This window comes from Etheostoma spectabile, chromosome 23 (assembly GCF_008692095.1).
Source record: "Etheostoma spectabile isolate EspeVRDwgs_2016 chromosome 23, UIUC_Espe_1.0, whole genome shotgun sequence".
In the NCBI taxonomy this organism is placed as follows: Eukaryota; Metazoa; Chordata; class Actinopteri; order Perciformes; family Percidae; genus Etheostoma; species Etheostoma spectabile.
In genome coordinates this window covers 20,775,028-20,801,682 of record NC_045755.1, presented here as the reverse complement: position 1 = coordinate 20,801,682, position 26,655 = coordinate 20,775,028, and the positions used below count along the sequence as shown (strand labels likewise).

The window sequence follows — 26,655 nt, the reverse complement described above, 5'->3', positions numbered from 1 at the left end:
GTGAGCTGACTGGAGCTTTCCTGAGGCCTGTGATGATAATTTGGCTTTACCAAGGTAACGTCAGGGTAAACCCAGGGTTTTCTGTATCATGACGGTGGATCACTTGTTACCGGGTTAAATCACAGTGGTAACGTATGCTGAACACCTAATCTGGTAGGGAGCAAGTTACGTTTTAGATTAGAGATCAACCGGTGTTAAAGCACTGCCTACTGACCAATCAGTACTTGGTTGGTAACGGCGTCACCATTCTTAGATCAGAGAGAGAGAGAGAGAAAGAGAGAGAGAGAGGTGTACTCATAAATGCTAAAACATTTAGAGCCCAACAACCCTGTCAACATTCCGATGGGTATGTTTATGAAAGATAATAGATTTTCAGAAGAGTGAATGACGTATAGCCTATATGTCAACTTGTTGAGCCATGAGTGGCCAATGCCACACATTGATTTGAATTATGTTTTAATGTTTTATTTGCTCTCACAATGACTTCCCACTGCCAGGGTAGCAACTGAAATAAAAGGCTAAAACGACAGTTAATGGAAAGTGTAATTCAGGTCAGATCTTGGTCTTGACTGATGGGGAACTAATATTGATAAGCGTTGTGATTTATGTATTTACAGCGTTTGCTTTTTCTAAAAGCTTTCCTTCCTGTTTTAGGCAGCAGCGACTGTATTATGTTTGCTTGTTAAACTGTGTCTGTGTTCTTCATATTTATGTAGAGTTCTAGTTTGCTCTTATACCAAAACTTACCCTGCAGAGATCTGAGGAGCAGTTAACCATATTCTTCAGAAATCAACCGGAGATTAGAACACCAACACAGAGACAGAGGACAGGGACGTACATGTGAAGAAACCTCCGGCAGCACAGGAGCAAATGAAACATCGACGATATAGACTAGTAAAAGGTGTGACCGTGTCATTGGCTTGCCTTTGCCGGGCTCTTCATTTGCTCTTGACATTATTGCTGTCTACTGAGCAAGTTCATTGGCCTGCACTTAAAGCATTTAAGGTCTGTCCCTTCAGATGCTTTTACAGGCCACAGTGGAAACCATCAGACCCTCTCGCTACAGCCCGGAAATAATGACCAAACACCACAATTGATATTTTCTCTTTTATTTCATATTTAGTTGGTTTTGTGCTCCAGACCTCAGCTGTTCATTTTTAGATGTTTGAACATTGTGAGAACATGTTAGCGTGTAATCCTCAAGAATACGGTTTAATACTGTTATTAAAGTTGTCAGGACCTTATGAAAAAAGGGCTGTCGCAAATAGCATGTATTTGGATGATACAGGGGTACATGATGTGTACCTTATGGTGGTTTGAGTTGAAGCTCTACTATCCCAGCACACAGCGCCTAAACAATCAACCAATCTTCTGAAATGAAAGTATGTGGTAAGAGTTTCCTGCTGCAGCCCAACTTTTGATTTAAATATCTAAAAGGTGACACACTCAATTAAAGAAGCTTAAACTGGGACCTTTCCTGTCTCAACAAGTCCAGATTACACATGCCTAGACCACATGGAGTGCCCATAACGTCTTGTCACTCAGCCGGGTGAGGCTCGAAGCTGTCATGGAGATCTGGGACACTGGGCGAGGGGTCTGAAGACAGGTGGCATGGAGCGCCACACGGTGGCACTGACTTTGCTAAACCACATCCTTCGTGTGTCCAGCTTCAACCCTCTGATACAGAGGTCTTGCCAACACACGCTCAATATACCAGCAGCCTAACTACCACGCAGATACACCACCTTCACTCTATGGAACAGACCGGAAGGCTCTGTCCATGTCCAAGAGGGACATGCGTAACCTAGACGCCGATTCCAATTCAGATATTTTCTTTCTATTCCGGTTCTTATCAATTCCGATTCTTTGAGGGGTGGAGTTGAAACTAGAGCTGTTGTGAAACCAGTATAGGAAAAAACTAAACTTAAATACTGTCTCAAATGCTGGTATCAGTATTGAAAGTACTGGACTTTATGCACCAGTCAGATTTCACGTAATTTAGACCCAAAGAAAAACTACTGTAAAGAAGTAAATTTCTGTTATAACTGATTGTCAAACTGGATACTTAAAGAAAGTTCTATGGCTATACCGTTTGTGTTTGTTCATGTTTCACAAAGAGTTTACCCTGAGCCAATGATAGCAATCATATCCCATCTATACAAGGATAGTAGCATCAGCTGTTAAAAAATAATAAACTATAGGACACACTGGTATTGGATCGATACTCTGTCTCGGGAAGCAAAAAAATGGAATAAAACCATCTTTAGTTCATGGGGGTCACATGCTTATTTCACAGATAGGAGGATTCAACAGTGATTTACACTTTCAGCCGGCTTCTTCAACGTAAAATAAAGCCATACAACACAACGGGCGCTTGAAAGTACGGCGGCGGTCGCTACAGAAACCAAAACTTGAGCGTGTTCAATTTGGGACAGACAATCAGATTCCAAGTTGGAACCGGTTGTCGATGCACCATCCTACTCCGTAGTAGGAACAGAAGCGTGTAGTGGAGACTATTATACAGGCATACATTAATTGCAACTCTTCCAATCATTAATAACGCCGTCTTCCATTTCTTGACATTATTCCTTTGATCCTGTGTATTTAAACAGAACTCCATTGATTTAGTGCTACTATAATAACATCAGACCCAATGGTGGACAGCAGAACCGGAGATACCTGTTTTATTGCACGCATTCGTCTCCTGTAAAAGAAAACCTGGCTCCTATATTACCCACAATGCCACTTGGCAGCAGACACGTCAGTCAGAGATCTAGGTGCGTTATACGAGCCACCGTGATATAAAGTCAGGTCTCTCTGACTGGCCAAACCCCGGTGAACACACTCAACGTGCCCTCTTACACACTGGCAGAGATAACAAACGACAGCTAATAGGAGCGTTTCCATGACCATAGCAGTAGGAACGTTTACGGCTGTGCTTTCTGCCCAGATGGAAGATAAGAGAAAGAGACGATGGGATGTGCGTATGCCGCATACGCATATGTTCAACTGGCTTACTTGGACTTATGAGCTCCAACCCCGTCACACACGTGATTCTTATAAATCGTGCCTGGCTACTCTCAAAGCTTGACTTGCAGACTGTAGCGCTCAAAATAGTTGCATGCTCCCTAAGCTCTTTTGTCGGTGATATACTAGATACCAAAGCTGTGCGGCTCCTTACGCTCTGCCATACCTTAGCCATACTGAACCTTCCATTTACTGATCAAAGACGCAAAGCTCTGATTCTCAGCTGCAGCTTGTTGAAGACGTTTATCAAGAGACGTGTTCAATCATGTTTCAAATCATCACATCTGTCAGCTGATTCGATCCCTAAGCATCTGTCAAACACACTTTCTGCACATGATTGGAAGTGGCCGTGTGATTCTAAAAGCTTGTTCAGATTCAGTAAAGGCTGCTGCTTCTTGTTCTACCAGAGAGACTCTGGTTGTGTGTCTGTTAGGAGGGGTGGCTGGGACAGCTGGCCTCGACCTACTCATACCAACAATCATGAACCGAGACATGAAACACAAGCGCAGATGATCTGGTCGGAGGAAGAAATTAAGACATTATATTATTATTATTATTATTATTATTATTATTATCATCATCATCTTATTAGTTGTTCATAGTTTTTTATACTGTATCTGCCTGTTTCAGGTAGCGACACTTGTGTGTGCGTGTGCGTGTGTGTGTGCGTGTGCGTGTGTATGTGTATTGAGAGTCCCTAGTGGCGGTCAATGGCGGCGCTCTGTAGCAGGTCTGTCTGGGTCTGTGTTGGGGGTCTGAAGGCTGTCTGGAAGCCCGGCGGCGGGGAGTGGAACTGGCTGCTAGGGGCCGGGTAGTGCGCCCAGCCGGCTCTGTGGGGGGGCGGCTGGCTCCCCATGGAGCCATTTTGTGAGACAGAGCTGGACGGGGCGTCCATTTCTGTGAGCGTCTGCAGGGACTTGAGCCAGTGTGGAGGGTTGTCGTCTTGAAGAGAGTCTAGACCGTTGCTAGTGGAGGTTGGGATACCTGCAGAGGACAAGGCAACAGTACATACACACACAAGTTTTTAATACGAAGGTAAATCTATGGCTTCATTTGCAAACACTAAGTCATATGCTTGATACAGTCCAGCGGAATTTATGCCCCCTTCTTTGTCTATTCTTAGTAGTTATTTTAGTAAATGTCTTTACTTCGTATCCTTAGTTACATAAGTGTGCCTGTGTCTGTGTTGGTTTCCCTGTTGGTTGTTATGTATTTATGTGACTGTTGGCTTTAATTGTCAGCTTTGACCCATCTAGGTTTCTGCCTCAGTCTGCTGTATCGTCCGTCTTCATGCATGTACTGTATGTGGCTGCTGCTCCAGGTCTGCTTTACTGTTATGCATCTGTGATTTCCTGTTTCTCTGCTACAATTGTTTACACGTCTGTTTTATGGTGTTTTACCGTGTGTGTCATTTCTAAAAGCCTAACCAGGGACAAGGACGGCTACAAGTCCCACATATATCCTATATGTCCAATTTGTCACCCTGAGCCTGACTGGCCTGAATAGAAGTGTAACTAAAAATGTCTCGTCTCTTATCTATTGTGTTAAAGTACCTCAGCTCCATCTCCATTGACCCACTCTTTGGAATCAGCCGACAGCTTTTTAAAGAGGCCTATTATGCTTTTTTGATTTTCCCATCTTTTAGTGGGGTATAGTTTTTGTGATGTATAAAGGGCAAAAAAACACATTTCACTCCAAATGGAGCTTTGTGTTCCACAGACAACACTTTTTCTCAACTGTCTGAAAACGCCCCGCCCACATTCCTCAGTGCAATTCCTCCATTAGTGATGATCATTGATTGACAACGTAAGCCCAGTTTTCCCATTGGTGCGGCATCAGAGCGTGTAAACCTATTCTAGTAGACCCCAAGAGTACATGATGCTGAAAAGGAGTATGACCCCTATTTTCCACCAGGTGCGTCTGCACTGCGTTCCGGAGGCAGTGCGACCCCAGTGAACAATTACTGCCATTCAAATCAATGCTTGATATTCCACCAGCTGCGGCACGGCACATTTCAGCAGCATGTATATAGCGGCTCTCCACTCCACTACAGATTCGCGCCAGGTCTAATTCAGGACAGGAAGTGAAACAGCGAGAGTATCCAGTCAGTTTACCAAAAGATAATAGTGGCCCTTTAAAAAGCTTTAAAGGCTCCTACCGGTGATTATGGCTGGGTCCATCCATCTGGCTGTGCGGTCCCAGCAGAGGCTGTGAGGAAGCCCTGGGGGCCCCGTGTGCTGGACATTGGAGGAGGAGGACAATGAGGAAGACGAGGAGTTGGGCAGCCCTCCAAAGTTGATGTTGATGTTGGGTAACAGCGCTCTGAGGCCGTCCTGCCACTCCTTCACATTTAGACTCTCTCCACGGCTGCTGCTTTCTGCACAGGACAGGGTGAGAGGAAAACGTGATTCACTAGCAATATAATACTAGTGCTTTGTTTTTACTGAGGAGGTGTGATGTTCTACTGTCAATGTTCATGTAAGTCTATGAAAAATGACAATGTTTTATGATATAAAGAGGCATAGGCTAACGTAAACCCAGATAATGTAAAAACACAGGTACACAGGTGTTTTTACATTATCTGGCTCACATGACAATGATATAACCAGAAGACGTATACTGGAATTCATTGAAAACTTGTTTGAAAAAGCAATACATGAATAAATCGTTTTAAATTCACTGAAAATTCTTTTCTGAGACTATAAATTGTACTGTAAAATGTGGAATTGTTACAGCTCTACTGATCCCCAAAGACCGAAATAGGGGCTCAAATATTGTGTCATGCTTTAATCAAAGCAAACCAGTAAGTGTAAGAGGTCCAGTACTGATACCAAAACCACACTTCTTTTCTACATTTGACTGAGAATTCACAGTGGACACACCAGAGGGAACTTGGTACTAAAAAAGGATTGAGATTTAGTTGTAGCCATTGGAGTCAGCATCCAATATGTTGAAATGTTTGTTGTTTTTTAATTGCCAAAAAGAGTATACAAAGTGTCCACACAACGGTCTTCCTATCTGTGTGGAAAAGACTTAAATGGTAGACTGCCATTCAGAGTCAACAGCTAAGTATGGGTTTCATCACATGCTCAATCACCTGTTCACTGGTAGGAAGGTCCGTTTACATCAGTGAACAATGATTAAGACAATCTAATGACGGCATCAAGTTTTCCCAACAAACCATCCGACGATACACTGTAGGTCACAGCGGGTCCAGAGAGGCTGCAGCAGCGGGTTAATTATTCTGCTGCCATGTTTTCCCCTGCAGCCTGGCAGTATGGCGGTGCTGTGGTTTGGAGCTCGGTCCAATGAGACGTTGCAGACAGCAGGCATCACAAAGTTACCATGGCTCTATGAATAATAAATACTAATTGACATGACAGGATGATTGTTAGTCGACTTACTCCTTAACCCCCACAGCTAGCTTCCTACAAGATGGAAGAGACTGGAAATGCTATGAAGTATTATTTATGACAACCCATCTACCAAAGCCATTACTTTAGCATTAAGTCTTTGGAAGATTCCATTAATCATTTTAAGCTCTTGAATTAAATACTGCCAAGCACTAACCCCAAAAACACGAGTGATTAAGAAGAAACAATCCTCCCGCAGTATTCCTCTTTTTATTTTAATCAGGCTGTCAGGCAGGGAAGCATGGCTGGCATTAACATAATCACCTATGTTTCTATTTGCATTTCCAGATAAACAAGTGCCTCCATGTTTAATTCATGACACAGAGAGCTGCCATCAAAATCAACGTGAACCAAGTTATCCAACGCCACTTCTTTACAGGGAGGAGTTCTTTTCCTCTGAATTAGCACCTGCTACCAGAGGAAGCTTGTCTGCCAACGCTAAATAAATAACTAAATAAATGTGTGTGTGTGTGTGTGTGTGTTTGTCTGCTTGACAATTCCATTTTGCAGCACCAATATTGAAGTGAGATGAACAAACAGAGAAATGTATCATTCAGATAAAACAGACAAAGTTTGAGGACATCATTTGAAATTGGATTGAAAAATTAGAAGTTGGAAAAAAAGGTTATAAATTGCAATATATTGCAGAATATTGCAATATGTTTAAATCGCAATAATATCGTATTGTGGTATAAGCATCATGAGGATATCGTATTGGGAGAGGCCTGGTGATTCCCACTCCTCATCGTCTTTAACTAATTTCATTTAACAATTATTATCTTATCTTTAGATGTGGCTGACTGACTTACACATTGATATTGCAGCCCATAAATGGTGGACCATTCCAACCTAAGAGAGAAGACGCTGCTTGGTAGGCTGTATCTCAATGTTGTTTTCAATTAAAAAAAAAAAAAACATTTGCACAAAGCAGACCAATACACTTTTCCATGTTGATAAGAGCATTAAAATGAGAAAAAAAAACAATGGGACAAAAACAAATCAAGGTACCTATAAAGTAAATAAAAATGTTTGATTAATTCTGAGTTAACTATGACATTAATGTGATTAAATATTTTAATCGTTTGACAGCATTAATATATACATATACATACATACATACATTACCGGTCAAAAGTTTGGGGTCACTTAGAAATTTCCATAGCACTCCATTGTAGACAGAATCCCAGCTGAGATCAGATGCATTGTTTTTTTAACCAGGGCAGTAATCAGATTACATTATGTGCTTACATAATTGCAAAAGGGTTCTCCAATGTTTTTCTAGTTAGTTTTTTAAAAATGATATCAGATTAGTAAACAGAATGTGCCTTCGGAACATTGGATAAATGGTTTCTGATAATGGGCAATTTATGTAGATATATATCCACTCTGATCAGCTGGTGTTTTGTCTATAATGGAGTGGAAGTGAAATTTGTAAGTGACCCCAAATTTTTGACTGGTAGTGTGTGTGTGTGTGTGTGTGTGTGTGTGTGTGTGTATATAATATATATTTTATATATATATATATATATATATTTATAATATATATATATATATATATAATATATATATATATATATATATATATATATATATATATATATATATATATATATATATATATATATATGCATTTTTAGCTTCTCTTGTTTTTGTTGATCTATCCTTGTCCCACACGCTGCATCTAACGTAATCTGCCGAAGCCTTGTGCCACTGCTTGATTTGTTGAATGATTTGCTGGTATCAACTGTGTGTATTGTATTGAAGTGATATTTTCAGACTGGAAGTACTCCAGCGATAGGAACATTCAACTTTGCAATTGCTACAAAATACGGTGGTCCTGGCAACTGCGCCGTCTGGACTAACTTTAAAATGAAAATGGCCATGTACCCTTCTCCATGTTTGTTGGTTTGTTTATCCGCCAATTCTTTTCTTTTCTGGTTCCTGTAAGCGTGGCAGCAGTCAGCAACATACTTTTACATCACAGTTCTGTTCACTCTAGAGAACAGCAGCTATCAACCTGCAGAAAGAAGTCTGGATAATTTTATCAGCTGTGGCAAAAAGTGAAGATACATTGATCAACCTCTGTCCTCCAATTCAAGCAATGACAGCAGATGTGATGAGCGCCTATGGCTACATTAGGCTCGTTGGAGATGAGCCAGCTCTGTGCAGATTCAATCAACGGCGATCGCCGCCCGTTGCATGCTGGTTAGATTTATACACGTGGGCAACGATAACCTCACAAGATCAAGGCGGCCGCAGTTCTGAGACACAGGCAGCGCAGTGGCTTTTCACTACAAGATCCAGGGCAAGCTGGGAAATGCCGAGCAGTCAGCTGTTTTTAACAGCTGGTTGGTTCAGAATCGACTCAACATGATGACGTTTTATATGATGTTTTTATTGGTTTTGAATCAGAGGAATTTTAATTCCCATTTATCTGATTTAAAGGTTTATTCTGTACAGAACACATGCTGTGTGGCTGATAGTGACGTTTAGAAGTTGCATCTACTGACGCAACAATGTGTTTTCAGTGATCGTTTCCTATATAGCTCACTATTTAATACAAACCATATAATGAATAGTGAGTGAGTGAAGGAGGGAACGGTTCCCAACACATCTAGCGACACTAAACTATGGTTTACACCTGTAATCCACATCATGTTAGAGTCTATTACAGGTGTACAGGGCAGATGTCCCTGAACCAGTCTTACCTGTGACGGGGAGTCCTCCAAGCCCAGTACTGCGATGTCCTGGCAGCACTGTCAAGTCCATTCTGCTGTGTGAGGGGGAGGCCATCACACTGACCGTGTGGTTCAAATGCACAAAGTTCCTGCGTGAAGAGGTGGAAGCCATCCAGGAGCCACAGGATGCAGGGGACGCGGAAGATGGAGGGTGGTAGGGGAAGCTGAAGGAGCTATAGTCCGCCCTGCGAGGGTGCTGATGCTGTGGGACGTGCTGAGAGGGTGCGAACCCTCCCAGGGGCCCTAGCGTTCTGTGGGCGGAGCCAAAGCTGTCTTCAACAGAGAGCTCCTTCTCAATGAGGTCCGCCAGAGCTCGGCGTGTGACGTCGAACGGGTCAAAGCCCAGGTCGTCGTCCTGTTGTTGATTGGACGAGCCAAAGCCAAACGCGGCCTGCCAGTCTGTGGACGACGACACCGGCATGGTATCTGTACACAAACACACGTCAATTTTAATGGTGTTTAAGTTTGTTTGGATGACAAGAAACTAATTGTTAATTTCTAGATTTGATTCCAATGTCTTCATTTCAATACAAATACCCTGAAAGAATAACTGCACTCATATTGTGTAATTCTGTAAACTGCTGCTGTCCATACAGCTGGACAATTAGCAGACATTTCATTAGTAAAATCAGGTAAACTAAAGACTGGAAACAGGGGGAAACGGCTAGTCTGACTCTGTCCAACACAAACACCTCCAACACCCATGAATTCATATGTTGTGTGTCATTTGTTCAATCCGTGCACAAACAGAAATGTTAAAACAACAATTTTGTGGGAATTGCACCGACAGCCGTTGCCAAGAGCAGCATGCAACCGGCCGTAAAAATCACTGAACTCGGTGGAAGGGTCCACGAGCTCAGTTTTACTGCTAGCTGCTAAACTAAACTTCTTGAAAAATCGGAATCAGTTTGTGTGCGGAACTTTGTCTTCTTGATGATTTGTTTGGAGAACAGTCAGACCAAGTTCAGACACAATCGCTTCATCTTTTGAGGATTTAAATCCAAATTTTAAGCTCATCTTTCTGCCTTAACTTCAATGAATAGCTTATTCCTTATTATCTGTCTGGCGGGTCGGTCTTAGCCTCAATGTATCACTCAAGCCTAGCACTTATTGTCCTGCCGACCACAATAATAACCTTTCTGATAGCCACTGAATCTAAGGATCTCTCTAGCTGTTCATATATGTTCACATTCTATGTCATTTGGATTGTCTATACTGTAATTATATTATGCTGGTCTGTTCTGTACAAACAACATACAGTACTGTATATGGCATGTCCATCTGTCCAGAGAGAGGGATCCGTTTCTCTGTTGATTTTCGAGTTTTCCCTCATATGAAGCAAGGGTCTAAGGACAGAGGGTGTTGTCTGCTGTACAGATTGCAAAGCCCCTTGAGGCAAACTGTGATCTGTGATATTGGGCTATATAAATACAATCAAATTGACTGGACGTAAGGACAACTCTAGCTGGACACAAAGCGCAGAGAGACCGACCTGAGGTGAAGAGGCTCTGTGGCTCTGGCGCTGTGGGCCAGTCAGCGTTGCTGTGGGGGGAGCTGGGGAAGCCGCTCAGGCCGCTGGGCAGCGGGTTGGGATGCCTGAAGTTACTGTTGTCTGAGAACAGGGACTGGGACTCGGCGGCAGTCGCCTCGAACGGGGAGCGGGCTGTGTGGCCCGGGACACTGATGGGAAGCAGCAGACTGGGCTTGCTGAGGCCAGGGGGGGGCGACGGAGACTCACTGCCTCCACGGAGCTTAAGGACACAAGACAGGGAGTTTCTGGTTTAAGAACACTCGTATTGCAAAACATAAATACTGCATTCTAACTACACTGTTCATTTCAAAAAGGCTGGTTCCATGTACGAGATGCATCGCGATCAGAAGGTACAACTGGCGTGTCTCAGGACACTTTCACTCAAACAAAACATCTGGAAACTCCTGCTTAGGAGTCCACTTCTTACCAGTTGTGCAGTTTCACCGTTGCCTATACTGGTGATGTCTGTCAGTGTGTGGCTGGGGCTGCAATATAAAAGCAGAGAAAAATACTAAGTATATTTAGCTACCAGAAGACGAGGAGCGTTCCAACCCAATATATAGTTACCAAAAATTATCAAATAAAAGCTGGTTATGAAAAAGGGGTTTCAAATAAACACTGGCCAGCACTAATAAAGGTTAAAATGTGACTACAAGCACCGTTCTCACATGGTAAATTCAGAATAATGTGTATTTCAACAGCACTGATTCCATCAGTACAAAAACAGAGGCATCTCTTTTTCTGCTTTTCTACATTTTAATTTTTCTTCTTGTTGACTTTAGGTAGGTTTTTAACATTAAAGGTGTACCAATGACAGGAAGACTGGAAGACTAGTGTTAGACTTAGTGTTGAGTTGCATTATGTCCCAATCAGCTTTTTTTCACCCCCAATCCAGTCTGTTTTTTTTTTTTTATATATTAAATATCGGCCGATACAGAATCCAGATCTGATACTTTATGTATCAGATAATAGAGCTGCACAGGTTTTTGTTTTTTTTTTATATAAAAATAACCAGGTAAATAAAGTAACTTAAATGTGTCTTAAGTTTAATATATGGAGGAACCAGGGAGGAAGTGTGGAGAATTGGGAGGAACCCACTTCTGGAAAACGATTAAGAAAGACAAGCGTTTTTAACTTGTTTCCAAGGGACACCAGTGAGTGGCCCGCCATGTTGGTTTGAAAGTGGCGGCTCTGGTTTGGAGTTAACATTAACTGAGATGCAGGTGAAATTAGGAGTAAAGCCTGTCTCCAGTATAAACCTGTTCCAAATAAAGGCCTATGGTATTTTACCATAACATATCATCGAAATCCACTCAGTCTCTCACACTCTGATTGGCTGAAAGACATTTGTAAGCAGTTGGTGTCAAGTCAACTTAAAGTTTAACACAAGACTTCCAAGCTTTAAAAAATAAATGTATAGATAACATAGCTGCTAGCAGCCTATGTTCCAAGAAAGACCCTAACAGTGAAATGGCGGCTGCTGAGTTTACCTAGCAAGCTGTGAGGAGAAAGGACAGAGTGCCGGTACGGGGTCCAGGCTTGGGTCAGTTTGGGGCCCCGCAGGGGTCAAGTGTTCACAGTCTGAGCCCTCTGATGGAGGACTCCTCCCGGGGTCTGATGATAGGCTGTCTTTACTGGAGCTGAGAGAGCCGGGACAGCACACAGACACAGAAACAAAACTATATATAAACACATACACGCCTTGGAGTTACTGTAGCTCATTGGGATTTTAAAAGAGCGAGGGAATGCACCTCCAATTATTTAAATAAAAAACACTAGGGCGAGACTTTGACTCTGGTTCCTAACCAAAACTTTTTTTAAATTCCATTGTTATAAACAAAAAAAAATTACATTAAGGCACAAATCTTTGTATATATTTTCTAGCTCCTACCACGCTTTTTCTGAAACAGTTTTACAGTACAACAGTTTTGTAAGAGTTTTTCTGTGTTTCTCTGCAAAGTGTTACATTAGACAGCCAATCACAGACATTATTAGATCTTGATAGAAGCATTCTGCGTGCTGATTGGCTAATGATGCTGATGAGATTTACTCTTTGGGTGTTCAGGGTTTTTCTTGCACAGAAGACTTTTCGGCGGCCCCCCAAAGAGTTTTCAGCCAGCACCATAGGAAAATCACCATAGCCAAAATGATAAGAAGTGAGAATCAAAATAGCAATTAAAATTACTTTTAAAAAGTTTTATCTCCAGAGTCGGGTTATACTTGACTCCCCTGGAGATCTTATATATTATTATTTATAACCAGTTTTGTTCATTTTTATTTACTTAAGCATAATAGGCATTTTTACTCATCAAATTGTCAGAAATAGCAGGTAAATGTATAGATCTATACAATCTATGAAAACAATTTCCAACTTTTCCCAATTTTAAATGGTGTCCCCAAAAGGAAACTAGAGAGGGAGACACAAGACAGGGAGTGTCTTGTGTCAACATCTGTTTTATCTAAAAAAGATAGATACCCCTACAGAGACACACAGAGAAAGACACGCTGCTGTTACAATACCTCTGTAAGGAGTTGCCTTTGCCCTTCGACCGGTCCCCTGACACCGCTGGACTCTGTAGGAAGGTCGGGTTACTTTTGTACAGGTCTTGTAGTAGTTTCTGCTCATACTCCTGATGCTTTCCTGCCTGGAAACACAATAACAGATTAGCGAGAGCTAGCAGTACTACAATGGAATACGTGAGGACTGAAAGGGGGAACCATAGGCCACTATGGGACATATAGTGTGGAATACGAGTTAAACATTTGGCTGTTCTTGCTGAGGATTTCCTCCTTTTAGTTACAGGCATATGGTTACAGCTGGATATTGTTCAAAAATGTTCAGTACTGCTACCGATACCAGTGCAGTGACTTCAATACCGGTTTCTAAACAATTTGTCAATACCAGTTTTATAAAACAAAAAGAAATGACAACATTACAGCACAAATCTTGTATATATTTCCCAGCTCCTACTACATGAGCCGTCTCTGTGTAGAGTTCTTTTTGCGTGTCTCTACAACGTATTACATTAGACAGCCAATCACAGGCATTATTAGATCTTGGTAGAAGCATGCAGCGTACTGATTGGCTCACTGACTCTGATGAGATTCACTCCTTATTGAAATTGGGTATAGAATGAAGAGGCATTTTTTGATACTCTATACTTTAGAGGCAGTTTAGTGTGTGCCTTAAAAGTATTGACTTTGGTACCCAGCCCTACGTATGGTATACTCATGCCTTAGCCAGACATGTCCAATGTCCAAAGAAGTCAAGCTACCTAGAAATGCCATAGTTTTATGAAATGGTTTGGCTCTTCTTGCCTTAATGGTATTAATAACCAGAACATATTGTGCAATACTGAAGAAAATGTCTGAATTTGTTGAAGAAGGTATGGGTTTTTGTTAAGTTTAAAGAGTTGGGTAGTGTCTTCAGAGCTACTACACTAGGGCTCAATGATTTTGGGAAAAACAATCTAATTGAGATTTCCCTGCCAGATATTGCGACTACGATTCAATTTTATTTTTTTAGCAATATATATGTAGCTAAAAAAACAGTCATGTTGAAGTTATAAAAAATAAATGAAAGCTCCACTGAAACTATTACATTTCTGTAAAAACAATCTGCAATATGTTAAATTATTCTAGGATTAACCTTATGAAAAAAGCAAATGACTATAATAATAAAAAGAGGACTAATACATGATGATTCAACATGTTACACCAAACATTTAAATTCAATGGCTAATACCCTTATTTCAAGCGATTAAAGGTTCATACTACCCTGCCTGGACTTACCTGCATCTCCTCTTTAGTAAAACTGGCAGCCTCATCCCCCAGCTCGTGTAGATACATGCAGTCTGGTTTGGGGCACTGCATGCTCTTTAAAAAGTAACTGCAGTATTTTGTAGTTCCTAAAGAAGCCTGCAGAAGACAAAATTAATTGTAGAACTCAATATTCAGCCCAACCTTCTAGGAACTCAAACACTGTGTCCTTTATCTCTCCTCCTTACCTTCAGCGTCCTGCCATCGACCACCACGTTGTTGACACACTGGATTGCTCTGAGAGCATCTTCTGAACGAATATATGTGACATAGGCACTGGCACTCGGCCCCTGGGAAACAGAAAGACACAGACACAGATCAATACAAACTTCAACTACAGCCTCCACCAACCATCACGTCTGTCCAGACCCATTTAATAAATGTAGTGAAGACTTTGAAGCTATTTAATAAAAGGGATCCGGGAGTTTTCACTGTACACTGTGGGAGATTTCTTCATGTAGGCCTAATTGCATTTTAAGTTATTTTAGAAGGTATCTGCTGCTGTAGTTATGGCTGATACTGGGGCAGGGCCATCACAGGAAAGAAGGTAATTAAACCAAGAACAACTACAGATGGAAACAATTACGGGATTGTAAGTGATTCAAAACCTTCCCTGAATTGGCCCTCAGGTATGTAATATGTCCATTATATTAATAAAATAACTTTAAATTGTGTGACGTGGTTGCAGTCAGTAGCCGGGTTTTATTTCAGACCGTGTTTGTGTTGGCCTTTTCTGGTCCCTTGTCCTCCTGTAAAGTTACTTGTGTAAAGCGTTCTTGGGTTTCATGAAATACTTATATCATTAATCTAAGTTATCGTTACGTTTGTTGCTACAACAAACTCTTGATGTTTTGCAGTGACAGTGATACCTGGTTTAGCTTGTGATGCATCCAAAGTAGGCTGAGTTACCGTTTGCAACACCTGAAATGCAACAATGCATCTGTAACTTATTCTCTTATTGTAAATGAATGATTTTCTGTCTGAGAAAAACGCATTGCAACTATATGACCTCCCAGTAACGCTAACTCAGTAATATACAGTGGGTAACAGGACAGCAGGTGTGGTAAAAACACTACCGCTAGAATCAACACAAACTGAAAGACACACATAGCCCCCTTAAATGTCACCACATCATCATTTTATCCTATTACTCATCTGTGAAAATTATTGTCATAATTAATGTGACAAACGACCCAGAAACATGATGCCCCCCACAGTCGCTGTTGCTGGCTTGGTGTGCAGCGCGTCACCTGGGAGCCAGCGTACGATGTGCTGTTGTTGATCACCACTTTGTGAATCTTCCCAAACTTCCCAAAATATTCTGGCCTCCTCAGAACCTGTAAAACACAGAAGACACAAAATCCAATGTCGTAATCATTTATCGTCATCATGGTTATTGCTTTATTGGTCCATTTTCCGTATCATTTTATTATACAGCATAAGCTCATGAAACAATGCTCACTTTTAAGGCAAAATATAATATAACTGTTGATGTGTGCTAATTAGGCTATTGGTAGCCTAACTCCTTGAATGTCAGAGCAGTGGCCACATAACATCTATTTTTAGGCTACTTACACATTCAGTCGGTGAGCAATTGTCTGCAATGTTTTCTTTCACGGTTTCATTACAGCAACTGTGTTTTTTTTTTTTTACAAATAATGGGTTTGACTTCATCAAACGTCCATAAGAATCTGCTGCTCACATATGCAAAATGTGTGTGCATGTGTGTGTCCTGTCACCTCCAGGTGGCAGGACTGTGGACATTCTGCTCAGTCTTGGCATGCTAAAAATGTCTCACAAAAATCATAAAGTATTTTTATAATAAAATTCCTCTCTTTTCTTTTCCAGTAAAACATAATATGTTTGCGGACTCATCTTGACCTTGGGAGGGGTTGCACAAATGCATCCAATCCAATGTGACGTAGGGTGCCTATGACCCTGCCTTTTATATGAAACTGCACTTGACCCCGAATATTTTAGTAGAATGTATGCGTTTGTGTATGTGTGGATTTTAGCTGGCAAAAACTTTAGGTTTACACAAAGAATATGGTTGAGGTGGGATTTGTTGATGGTAAAGGCAGTTGTATGTGGAGGCCATCCGTCCTCATCTCTCTACCGCTGCTTCACTGGGACTTCAATTCATCAAAAATAAATCTGACATGATTTCCCAAACTCTTAAATCTCATCTGAAGTTAGTTGAATTAAGTCACACAATCAATAGTGTCACTTCAGTCAAAGGATATTTATGGCATGGAATGTCCCCCCCCCCCCCCCGCTGTTTTCCAGGACTGCTGTGTGTGTGGAGGATGTAGGCCGACTAAGCTGCTGCCCAATTACATACCAATATTATTCATTTCATCTGAATATCTACTGTCATCATAGCAGCATACACTGTGTGTGTGTGTGTGTGTGTGGGGTGGTGTGTGTGGTGTGTGTGTGTGTGGTGTGTGTGTGTGTGTGTGTGTGTGTGTGTGTGTGTTCTTCACCTCGGGGTCAGCCACGCTCTGTGACAGCCCCACCACAAACACCAGGTTTCTTTGCACCACCCGGACGCTGGCCAGATGTTTTCTGTTCTCGGTGATCTTCTGCTTCTTCTCGTTCTGCTTCTGCTTCTTCTCCGTCTTTATCCTCTGCAGCTCCTCCTGCGACAGTGGCTTGTACACCGCCGGGTCTTCAGGGTATGGCTGCAGAACACACACATCATTCAGGGAAACCATCTGTCAAACACCTGCGTGGCTTTATAGTCTATATCAGGGGTGTCAAACTCAGTTTCACTAAGGGCCACACTGGAAAGAATGGATCACATTAAGGGCCAGACGTGTGTCTTACCGACCTGCTTTTATTTCATCAAAAAAGTCAGATATCTTTGACTGTATAATTGCATGTGTCACATAGCTTTTTCACTGAAAGTTTGGTGGACATTAAACCCTAAAAATAAGTCGGCATGCAAAGTTCCTAAGCCATCAAAGAAAAAAGCAACAAAAACTTTGCTAAAAGTGACAAAAACGATGCGAAGCAACGAGAAAGTAGGCGGGCAAAAATTATTTATGTACCAAAATTGATATTCAGGCCCAATAAACGTAGGGCCGGATTTGGCCAGCAGTCGTTGAGTTTGCCACATCCATTTAAAAAAAAAAGGCCCAAATAGTGGGTTGAAGTCAGGTCCAACCCTGGACCACATAGTACGGGACGTGATAAACCCAACCATGAACTGCTGGAGCTGTGGAATGACACAAATGTCTGTTGGACTGTACAGCTTTTGACAAACAACACATGAAATATGAAGACATTTCCATGGGCTCTGGGAATTTATGATGGGCTTTTGTCATTTAGACATTATAAAAATACAGAAACTGAAACAATTAATAAAAAAATCGAAAAGATGAAACCAGATTTAATCAAACATGATTGCTTGAAGAAAGCCCTTCTCTATTTAGAAGATGTAATGTTCTTTTGTTTGGGCATGCTGGTCACCCTAAACGGAGACTATTGGACACATGAGGTATTGTAAGACTGGGACACTTTAAGGCTTGCATAATAAGATGAATTAATCTCTCTTAGTTGGACTTAGTGTCAGTTATTAGAAGGAAAGCCTCCATTGCTTTGGTTCACAAACTAGGTGTACCTTTCTGCAGGCAGGACAGAGGCCGTTCTCGTCCGTCCTGATTCGATGCCAGCAGAAGCGACAGATCTGGTATCCACAGGTGCAAGGGAAGAAGTTGACGTCATCGATCTCCAGCGGCTCCATACACAGTGGGCACTCCATCAGGTCGTCCTTCACCCCAGGGTTCCGGGACATCCTACGATCACACACTACTGGACCGGACGTCTAGGACAGGGACGGGAGCTGCACTGGGACAAAGGTAGACAGCAGCTCAGCTACATCCTGAGAACCATCAACTTCAAAAATCCTGCTACCAGAAGCTGTTGGAGAATACAGGTCCTCCCCTGACGTCCACACTGGACGTCAGCCTCATGGGTAGCAGCTGTGGATGAGAGGGAAGTTGACTGCTTAAAGTCCAAGACGTTTTGACACTGGGGATTTTCCTCTGGCACAGGCTAACTCCTCTTTAGGGGGCACCAGAAATTCCTCTACGCAGACAAAAGAAACTGCCACATCTGTGTCTAAAACATTGAAAAAACTAGAGTAGATGACAAATAAATATCTAGTCTCGCTTTGTCAGACCCTCCTCCAAAGCGAGCTGAAGGAGGGTCTGGCTACTCTAAATAGAATATGGTGAAGGGAGGAAAAGCTGCTCTGGTTTATTGGCATTTCTTTAAACCAATCAGAATCGTCATGGGCCGTGCCACACACTGTTGTTGTAAAATAGTCGTACAACAGAAAAATCAGATTGGGCAGATAGTCTAGCTAGCTGTCAGAGGAAGGAAATGGAAAATACATGCATCCGGCGGAAATTCCCACTGCACGGGAGCAATCCCGGAAGTTGAACTTCAAGGATTTAGACTGACTAACCAACTACAATCACTGGATCTGAGAAAAGTCATTTAGTTAGTTTTGGCTTAGGTGGTGGTGCTCAAAACAGCTTAATTGCCAGGTTCTTAGCAGTTATGTGTTAGGGGGGGAATACAGGCTTAGATTAAAAAACATTTCGGTATGTAATGGGGGGGGGGGGGGGGGGGGAGGGAGATGGAGAAAAAAAGAATAGCACCTCAAATCCTCTTTGACTGTGTTAAACAGCAATGTACCAAATAACCGTTGAAAAGCAGAACATAAACTTGAATGGGAGAACTTCTCTCACTTTTATCATCCAGGTCTTATAACATTGATAACATTTTCTGTCAATTAAGGTCACAGACTCATTGCCTTTTACAGTATGCGGACCAATCCTGCTTACTGTTGTGCATAGTCGTTGTCCCCCCCCAAAGGCCCATTTCGAGCCGGCAAAATCCCTGACATGTGTATACTTTATCTGCTCTACGTTAAAGAGTGGAGAGTAGAGATGCACGATATAAGCCAATGTTTTCAAAATCAATAAGGCCGATGTCGATACATACACACACCTTTTTATTTAGATGAAGAGAACACAAAGTCTCTCCTGTACTACTTTTACCATATTACTCTCATTTGTTGGAGATACAGACATTAAACAAGACAAACCACATTTGATTTTACCAGAAATGGATCATTTTACAAATAAAGAAAGACATTCACCCCTGAAAAATAAGTTAATTATTTTACTCGGGGGAGAATAAATTATACCGCAGTGGTACATTTTATTTAAGTAAAACTGTAACAACCAAGCTCCGTATGTGGTCTGAGCTGTGAAGCTTAAAGGAACTAACAGCATGTAAATCACGAATAAATTACAAACTCTGTGGGCCAAAAGACACAGACACACACCTAGAGAAAAGTACTGTTGATTTTATTAGAGGACTGTATGTACTTATATATTAACGCCTTGATAATATTGCTGTTGCTGTCTTATCGCATAGCTGATAGATGTGCAGAATGTTTAATATTACTTGTGCAGCCACGTATTGAAATTCAGGTTGTGTTTGCTAGCAACATGCAATCACCAGTACACAGACCAGCCTGTGGAGCCACGTGCTTAGATATTAAAGGTGTAATATTATTAGTAGTAGTAGTAATAGTAGTAGTAGACGTAGATATGTGCTTCGTTATGAATATGTGTGCTGTAATAGATATGACTTATTCTCAGTTTGTGTTACTATGCAATATGTTACATTTATGTTAATAATTACAGATAAATTAATGTAATTCTTAACATTATTTCTTGTTATATAGCATACATGCTGGTGGCTATAACATTTATTTTTGGTAAATAATGTTCATAGTAAGTCAAATGCGTATTAATGTGCATTATTATTTTGCTTATATTTTAGAACCACATCCAACTTCATAGTGAAGTTCATGTTGGATTTGTAAATAAATCTTCCTGGATCTCAAAGTCAGACATCTAGTCAGAGTAATAATTAACTGAAATGCATTGCGGGCATGCTCATAAAGAAACAAACACTGCACACATCTGTTTGCATAAGACTAACCCGTGAGTACTTGCTTATTTAAACACAACCACACTGGTAAAGAGCAGAAGGGAATGTCACAAAAGAGTGGAGAGTAGAGATGCACGATATAAGCCAATGTTTTCAAAATCAATAAGGCCGATGTCGATACATACACACACCTTTTTATTTAGATGAAGAGAACACAAAGTCTCTCCTGTACTACTTTTACCATATTACTCTCATTTGTTGGAGATACAGACATTAAACAAGACAAACTGCTTTGACTCTAGCAGAAATTTATCATTTTACAAATAAAGACAGACATTCACCCCTGAAAAATAAGTTCATTATTTTACTCGGGGGAGAATAAATTATACGGCAGTGGTACATTTTATTTAAGTAAAACTGTAACAACCAAGCTCCGTATGTGGTCTGAGCTGTGAAGCTTAAAGGAACTAACAGCATGTAAATCACGAATAAATTACAAACTCTGTGGGCCAAAAGACACAGACACACTCACACAGACTCTCAATCACTCACAGACAGACAGACACCCAGACACACACCTAGTGTAAAGTAGAGTTACAGTAATAATGCTATCATAGCTAAATTATAAGCACAGCAGCCTCAAGGCTTGGTATATTGGCAAGGCAACATGGTCCAGGGTGCTCAGGAAGGGTATAGTAGGCTACAGAAAAAAAAGGACATCTTCTTCAAGGCAGGGTATGTTAGAAAATTGTCAATACTACGGACAAAAAAAAAAAAGGAGTAGTGAGGCTGGATTCCCAGCCCTGAACACCAATAAATTCAGGCCCAATTTCATAGCATTAGGAATCAGCTGTGCTTTGGTCTCTGGCACTTTAGCTGCTCAGTGCTCCACTGCGTCTGTGACCGTGCAGCCCTACGTTGATCCATTGTTAATTTAAAAATGTTTTCAAGATGCACAGCTTCAAATGCACGAAGAACATGTAGCCTCACTAGCCTCAGCAAATTGAGTGTGTTACAAAAGTGTTAAGAGTGCAGTGACAGCCTTCTCTCTCTCTCTCTCTCTCTCTCTCTCTCTCTCTCTCTCTCTCTCTCTCTCTCTCTCTCTCTCTCTCTCTCTCTCTCTCTCTCTCTCTCTCTCTCTCTCTCCTCTCCACACACAGTATATATGTCAATATGTGTAGTGGAAAGTATCTTGCCTTCTCTAATCTGCAATACTCATCTTTCAAAAGGGGAAGGCAGTAACATCTCTCAACCTCAAAGTGGTGTAGTTAGTTTTAACGTAAGAGATGGTTTTATCACTTCTGTCAAGTTGTTTGGCGCCCACCAAAGAGGTTTAAGCCACCTCCAAAAAGGAGTATATATTTTACACATGCGGCTGACGTTGATGAGCCAAAAGTTAAGAGATGGCAACGTCCAGCTGCAGAAAGACTCTGCTAACACCTGTACTGTAACGTTTTATAGTCACTTTTGCATTATTGCACAAATTAGCTACAACAGTCATAGCAGTTAGGCTAACCATACATATGTCACTCCTAAATGTTTCAACTTAGGAGCATGCCTTGGAATAAAAAAATACCATAATGCCCTGTTCATGAGTGAAACAAACTGGACTTTGGAGTCAAGTGTAGTCAGATCTGGGCCAAGGTCCTGGATGCGAAAGCCCCCTTTCTGCAATATATTCCATTATAATTTTAATCAGAATTTTTATGTTATTCTTGTCATAAATAAAAGACATTTTTATCATAAATTGGTGCATAAAATGTATCAGAATGCAGTAAAATTAAATATTAGATGCTGAAAATATCTTTTTAACTTACTTTACATGCAATTACTTGTAATTAATGTGGCCCAAAGGCCCATATGGAACCAGTCAATACCCTGTCACTGCAGGGCATTACAATGAAATGAACACATTAAGATGTTTGAAGGCACATCATCAGCCCTGTGATGCCACTGCGTGTCTCTGTCTCTGGGGCTGGCTTGTGGACAGTTTAGGAGGAAGATGAGTCCAATGACAACAGTGTCAGATGTCAACACAGAGCTGAGCCGAGGGAAGACTATTGGCTCCATCGCTCATACAACAGTCTGCCCATTTCAGAAGTCATTCTGACAACCTTTGGCATCTTAACAGGCCCTCTCTGTACAGACTGTGAAAGCTAATTTCCCCGTATTGTTTCATGGCCACTCTTATATGTCAGAGTGGCTCTGAAACGGTGGGAATCTACTAAATGCGCCAAACAAGTTTGGGGTAAGGTTACGTAACGCAAAGTGTGTGAGCCGTACTAGCTAATATATAAACAGTCAAGTAACGCATTTGTCATGTTCACATATTTATAATAAAATGTGAAATTACAAGCAGTAACGTTATTGGTTTGAGGGTTAGAACCAGCAGCTTTTTTGTCAGTCATGTGCTGGATGAAGTAACGTAACACTTAGCTAAGCGGGGCTCCGCCGGTGCTGCTGACCAGCTAAGCTAAGCTAACCAGCTAATAAGTTAACCAACTATGCTAACCGGCTTGGGAGCCAGACTGGAATGTTGCTAGCTAACGATACAGTCTGGTCTTGTACGGGTTTTCTTGTGGCTTGCTGTGTAATTAACAACGCTCACTGTGTAATTTGTTTTTATCAAAAGACACCGGCACTTCCTCTCAAAGTAGGGTGTTGTTTATAAGTTGTTCCTTACAAAAGTCTGTCAGGAAGAGGAGTTTACGCGGCCTGCCCTCCGCTGGCCGGCAGAGCCCGACATAACCGAAGCAGCAGCCCCCTTTGAGGGAAGCTGCCTCGGCCAGCGCCTCTAACAGACCAACAGTACCCGGACAGCTGCAAGTCTTTGGCTGAACTACATCACTTCTGGCTTCCGATGAAAACGATAATTCAGTGCGTAGCCCAGTGTATAGCATTGATTTATTGGGATAACTGTTTGGATACTCACCCTGCCTATATGTTTTCGCAGCTTCCTCTCCAGGATGTTGAAGGAGAAGTATGCCTATATGGGATACGGTTGCAGCAAGCTGCCGTCTCTAGCAGCTGTCAGCGGTTGTCACGGAGCCAACCAACCTTTCTGTCAGCTTGTAAAGGTGTTGGCTACCTGCTGGCGGCACAAACCACCATCTTATACGGGAAGGAGGAGAGAACAGGGGTAACAACCACAATACAACTCAGTGTGAGTCGGCGCAAATCGTCTTGGGTGTTACACGCATGGAACTATGGGTATTGTAGTCTCTTCTAACGAAGCAGCTCCAAACCGACTATAAAATTGTTGTACACAATATTCTGCAAAGACAATTGCTTTGAGTTGTGTAAACAAGATTGATAATAAAATGTTAAGATAACTTGAATGTTACATACAGGTAAGGTAGTCACTAAGGTAGCCATCCACAGGTCCAGTTCATCCTAAGGATTCACTGTGCTACATTTAAACATGATTATAAAATCATGCCAACAATTATTATTTTCATAAATTAGTAGTATGCAAAAAAAGGTATGTATGAAGCCCACTTGTAAAATCCTTTGTGTTAAAGTGCCCATATTATGAAAAATAAAATCACTTTTTCTGGGATTTGGGCTGACTTACAATAGTAAGTCAGCACTCCAAAAACACTCCGAAAAAATGTACACTTCAAAAAAAAAAGTCAATATTATGGTAATACCCATTGTATATTTTTACGATTTCTGGCATCTTCTCGTTGATTTTTAGTACTGGTTGTAATTTTTGGACAGTGGTGTAATTTGGTAATGGTTTAGTTTAATAATGAAGTTCAACAGTAGTAAGTCAGCCCAAATCCCAGTGGGGTGTTACTGCATATTGTATATGCAACCTGCACAATTGGTTTATTTACATTTCATCATACTATTTAAGCAGTTGCTCATTTTTGTATTCCTATCCTGTATATATTCAAATATTTGTTCTTATATTTTATGCTATTGTATATTGTATGTATGTATGTTGTATCCTAGTATTTCATTTATATTTAAGTTATGTGCTGTGTGATGGATTTTGCTGCTGTAACACTATAATTTCCCATTTTCAATCATTATCTATCTATAGTCTCCCAGCTAATATTGCCTTGTACTGACAAAAGTTGGAGAGTTGTCTAGCTGATGTGACCTTACGTAGCTACTGCACTTGTGCAGCTCCCAAAAAAATAAAAATAAAGAAGTGGGACGTCTCACTCTGTAGCTCAAACAGAGACCTAAACACACAGGGTGAAAAAAGCATCTGCAGCAATGTGCAATACAACAAAAATATAATGTTTTTAGAAAATGAAACCATAGAAACCTGAAAATGAGCGTAATATGGGCGCTTTAAAGACATACTCTGTCTCAGGGCTTTTCCTGTCTTTACAAGTTTTAGGGGCAGCACCCGAGCCCAACAAATGTAACTAAGCTTATTGAGTGTTATTTATTTACAATCTGCCCTAGCTTTTCCAATGTTTTAGACACAGGTATAGTGCTAATAACGGTCCAAAATTATGTGAAAATGAAACGCAAACTACCACCAAGAAAACTGACCACAAAGCGATAAAACACAACTACAAAGAGACGCAAAAAACTCAGAGTTGCACACCTAAGACTTCCACAAAGCCAGAGAAAACCCTGTATCTGAGCTGTACACACTCTTTCCAATTCCCTCCTTTATACCACTTTGTGCAGCACCGCTTCTCAGATTTCTTTTCAATAATGTACCCCTTTGAAATATGATTTCAGCCACGTACACCCCGAGCAGAACAAAACATTTTGGGTACCAAAACCAAAGGCCTAGAATAAAGAGATAGATACATACATACGTACATAAACAGATAGACAGATAAACAGATAGATAGATAGATACATACAGTACATAGATAGATAGATAGATAGAGATAGATAGATAGATAGATAGATAAAATAGATAGATAGATATTTATTGATCCCAATAAAATGGGTAATTACTGTGTTGCAGAACCAAAATCAGTCACACAGCACAGAACATAAATATAAATGAAATACTAGGATACAATAGACACACATATACATGAAATAATTATAGGATAAAATACAAGAACAAATATTTGAATATACACAAGCTGAGAATACAAAATGTGCAACTGCTTAAACAGCATGATAAAATGTAAATAGACTAATTGTGAAGATTGCACATAGTGCGGTGTTGTGGTGTCTCAGAGTTTAGGCTGAACAGCAACCTCGTAACTGAAATACACTTCAGTGCTAGCCTACAAATCCATCACTAATTCCATTCTTTATTAAAGGCAGTTATTTTAGGACTGATGCATCATGTTCCCCCTGCGGTGCTCCAAAGAGAAGCGCTGGTATAGAGGCTCTTCACCAACTCTAGATGGAGACATTTGCCGTTTCTAAATTGTGAAAGCCTCTAACTAGAGAACACAAAGCAGAACAAACAACATATTTGTCTGCTGGTAAAATACATTTTGCATGACTGAAATGTCAATATTTCTGTTTTTATTATGTTTACAACCCTCCGGTCGTCTTCAGGTCAAATTTGACCCGTTTTCAACGTTTCTGTCTAAGAAATTATGGGTTTCTTTCAAGCTCATTGTCCAAAAATTTAACACGGGTGGTTCCATAAAATGCTCTTCACAAGTTAAATGAAGGACCAGTTCACTAATTTCAGTGACATTTGGGTGTTTGATTGATTAAATGTTAAAGTGTTATCCTGAAATTGAACTTTGACAGTCTGATCTTAACTATTAGTCAGAATAAGTCATAACTTCAGCTTTTTCGACACAAAATGTTGATGCAATTTCACCTGAATGAGGTTTATTGAGAATGAATTCCAAGTGTAAAACTAGTGGTGTGCTGAAAAATGCTACCATTTTCATTTTTTTTTATGTTGAAAAGCATCATAAAAAAGCACAACACTACACACATTTTGGTTTGTTGGGATGCTTTGAGATAAGTTGTGGTAAGAGCACTAATTACGGTCCCTAATGACTCCTTTATTTCACTTAGAACTTAAATCAAATGGTTATATCTGCAATATTACTGTAAATATCATAATAATATTTCATTTTGAACAAAGGTATGTGTCCAGTGCATTATGTTTTCTGTGTGGAATAACAATGTGAAAAATCTCAGGACCAATAATGTCAATTATATCTTTTTATCCACTGTACCATTTTAACTTCATTTA

General features: G+C 40.8%; 1 protein-coding gene across 3 annotated transcripts; it reads right to left on the bottom strand.

The window, feature by feature from the left end:
* Positions 1-1,093: 1,093 nt before the first annotated feature.
* cnot4b (CCR4-NOT transcription complex, subunit 4b) lies at positions 1,094-23,706 on the bottom strand. Of its 3 annotated transcripts, none has more exons than XM_032505376.1 (13): positions 23,437-23,706; positions 18,154-18,380; positions 17,015-17,212; positions 15,779-15,865; positions 14,717-14,818; positions 14,502-14,627; positions 13,230-13,354; positions 12,200-12,349; positions 11,137-11,194; positions 10,671-10,929; positions 9,149-9,604; positions 5,186-5,404; positions 1,094-4,011 (listed from the first exon to the last, which is right to left on the bottom strand). In XM_032505376.1, the coding sequence occupies exons 2-13, from the start codon at positions 18,325-18,327 to the stop codon at positions 3,725-3,727; spliced, it is 2,241 nt and encodes a 746-aa protein (XP_032361267.1). In that variant the 5' UTR covers positions 18,328-18,380; positions 23,437-23,706; the 3' UTR covers positions 1,094-3,724. The 3 variants fall into 3 exon arrangements, with proteins under 3 accessions (XP_032361267.1, XP_032361268.1, XP_032361266.1); XM_032505377.1 differs by having other exon boundaries at positions 12,200-12,343; positions 18,154-18,375; XM_032505375.1 differs by having other exon boundaries at positions 18,154-18,375; positions 23,437-23,705.
* Positions 23,707-26,655: the final 2,949 nt, after the last annotated feature.

What these genes read in the sequence shown, in the direction of transcription:
- cnot4b (XM_032505376.1), bottom strand. Translation starts at nt 18,327, where the DNA reads ATGTCCCGGAACCCTGGGGTGAAGGACGACCTGATGGAGTGCCCACTG. An exon ending in TCTGTCCTGCCTGCAGAAAG is followed by an intron (nt 17,213 to 18,153) that starts GTACACCTAGTT and finishes TGTGTTCTGCAG; the next exon opens with CCATACCCTGAAGACCCGGC. An exon ending in ACGGTGAAACTGCACAACTG is followed by an intron (nt 10,930 to 11,136) that starts GTAAGAAGTGGA and finishes TGTGTCCTTAAG; the next exon opens with CTCCGTGGAGGCAGTGAGTC.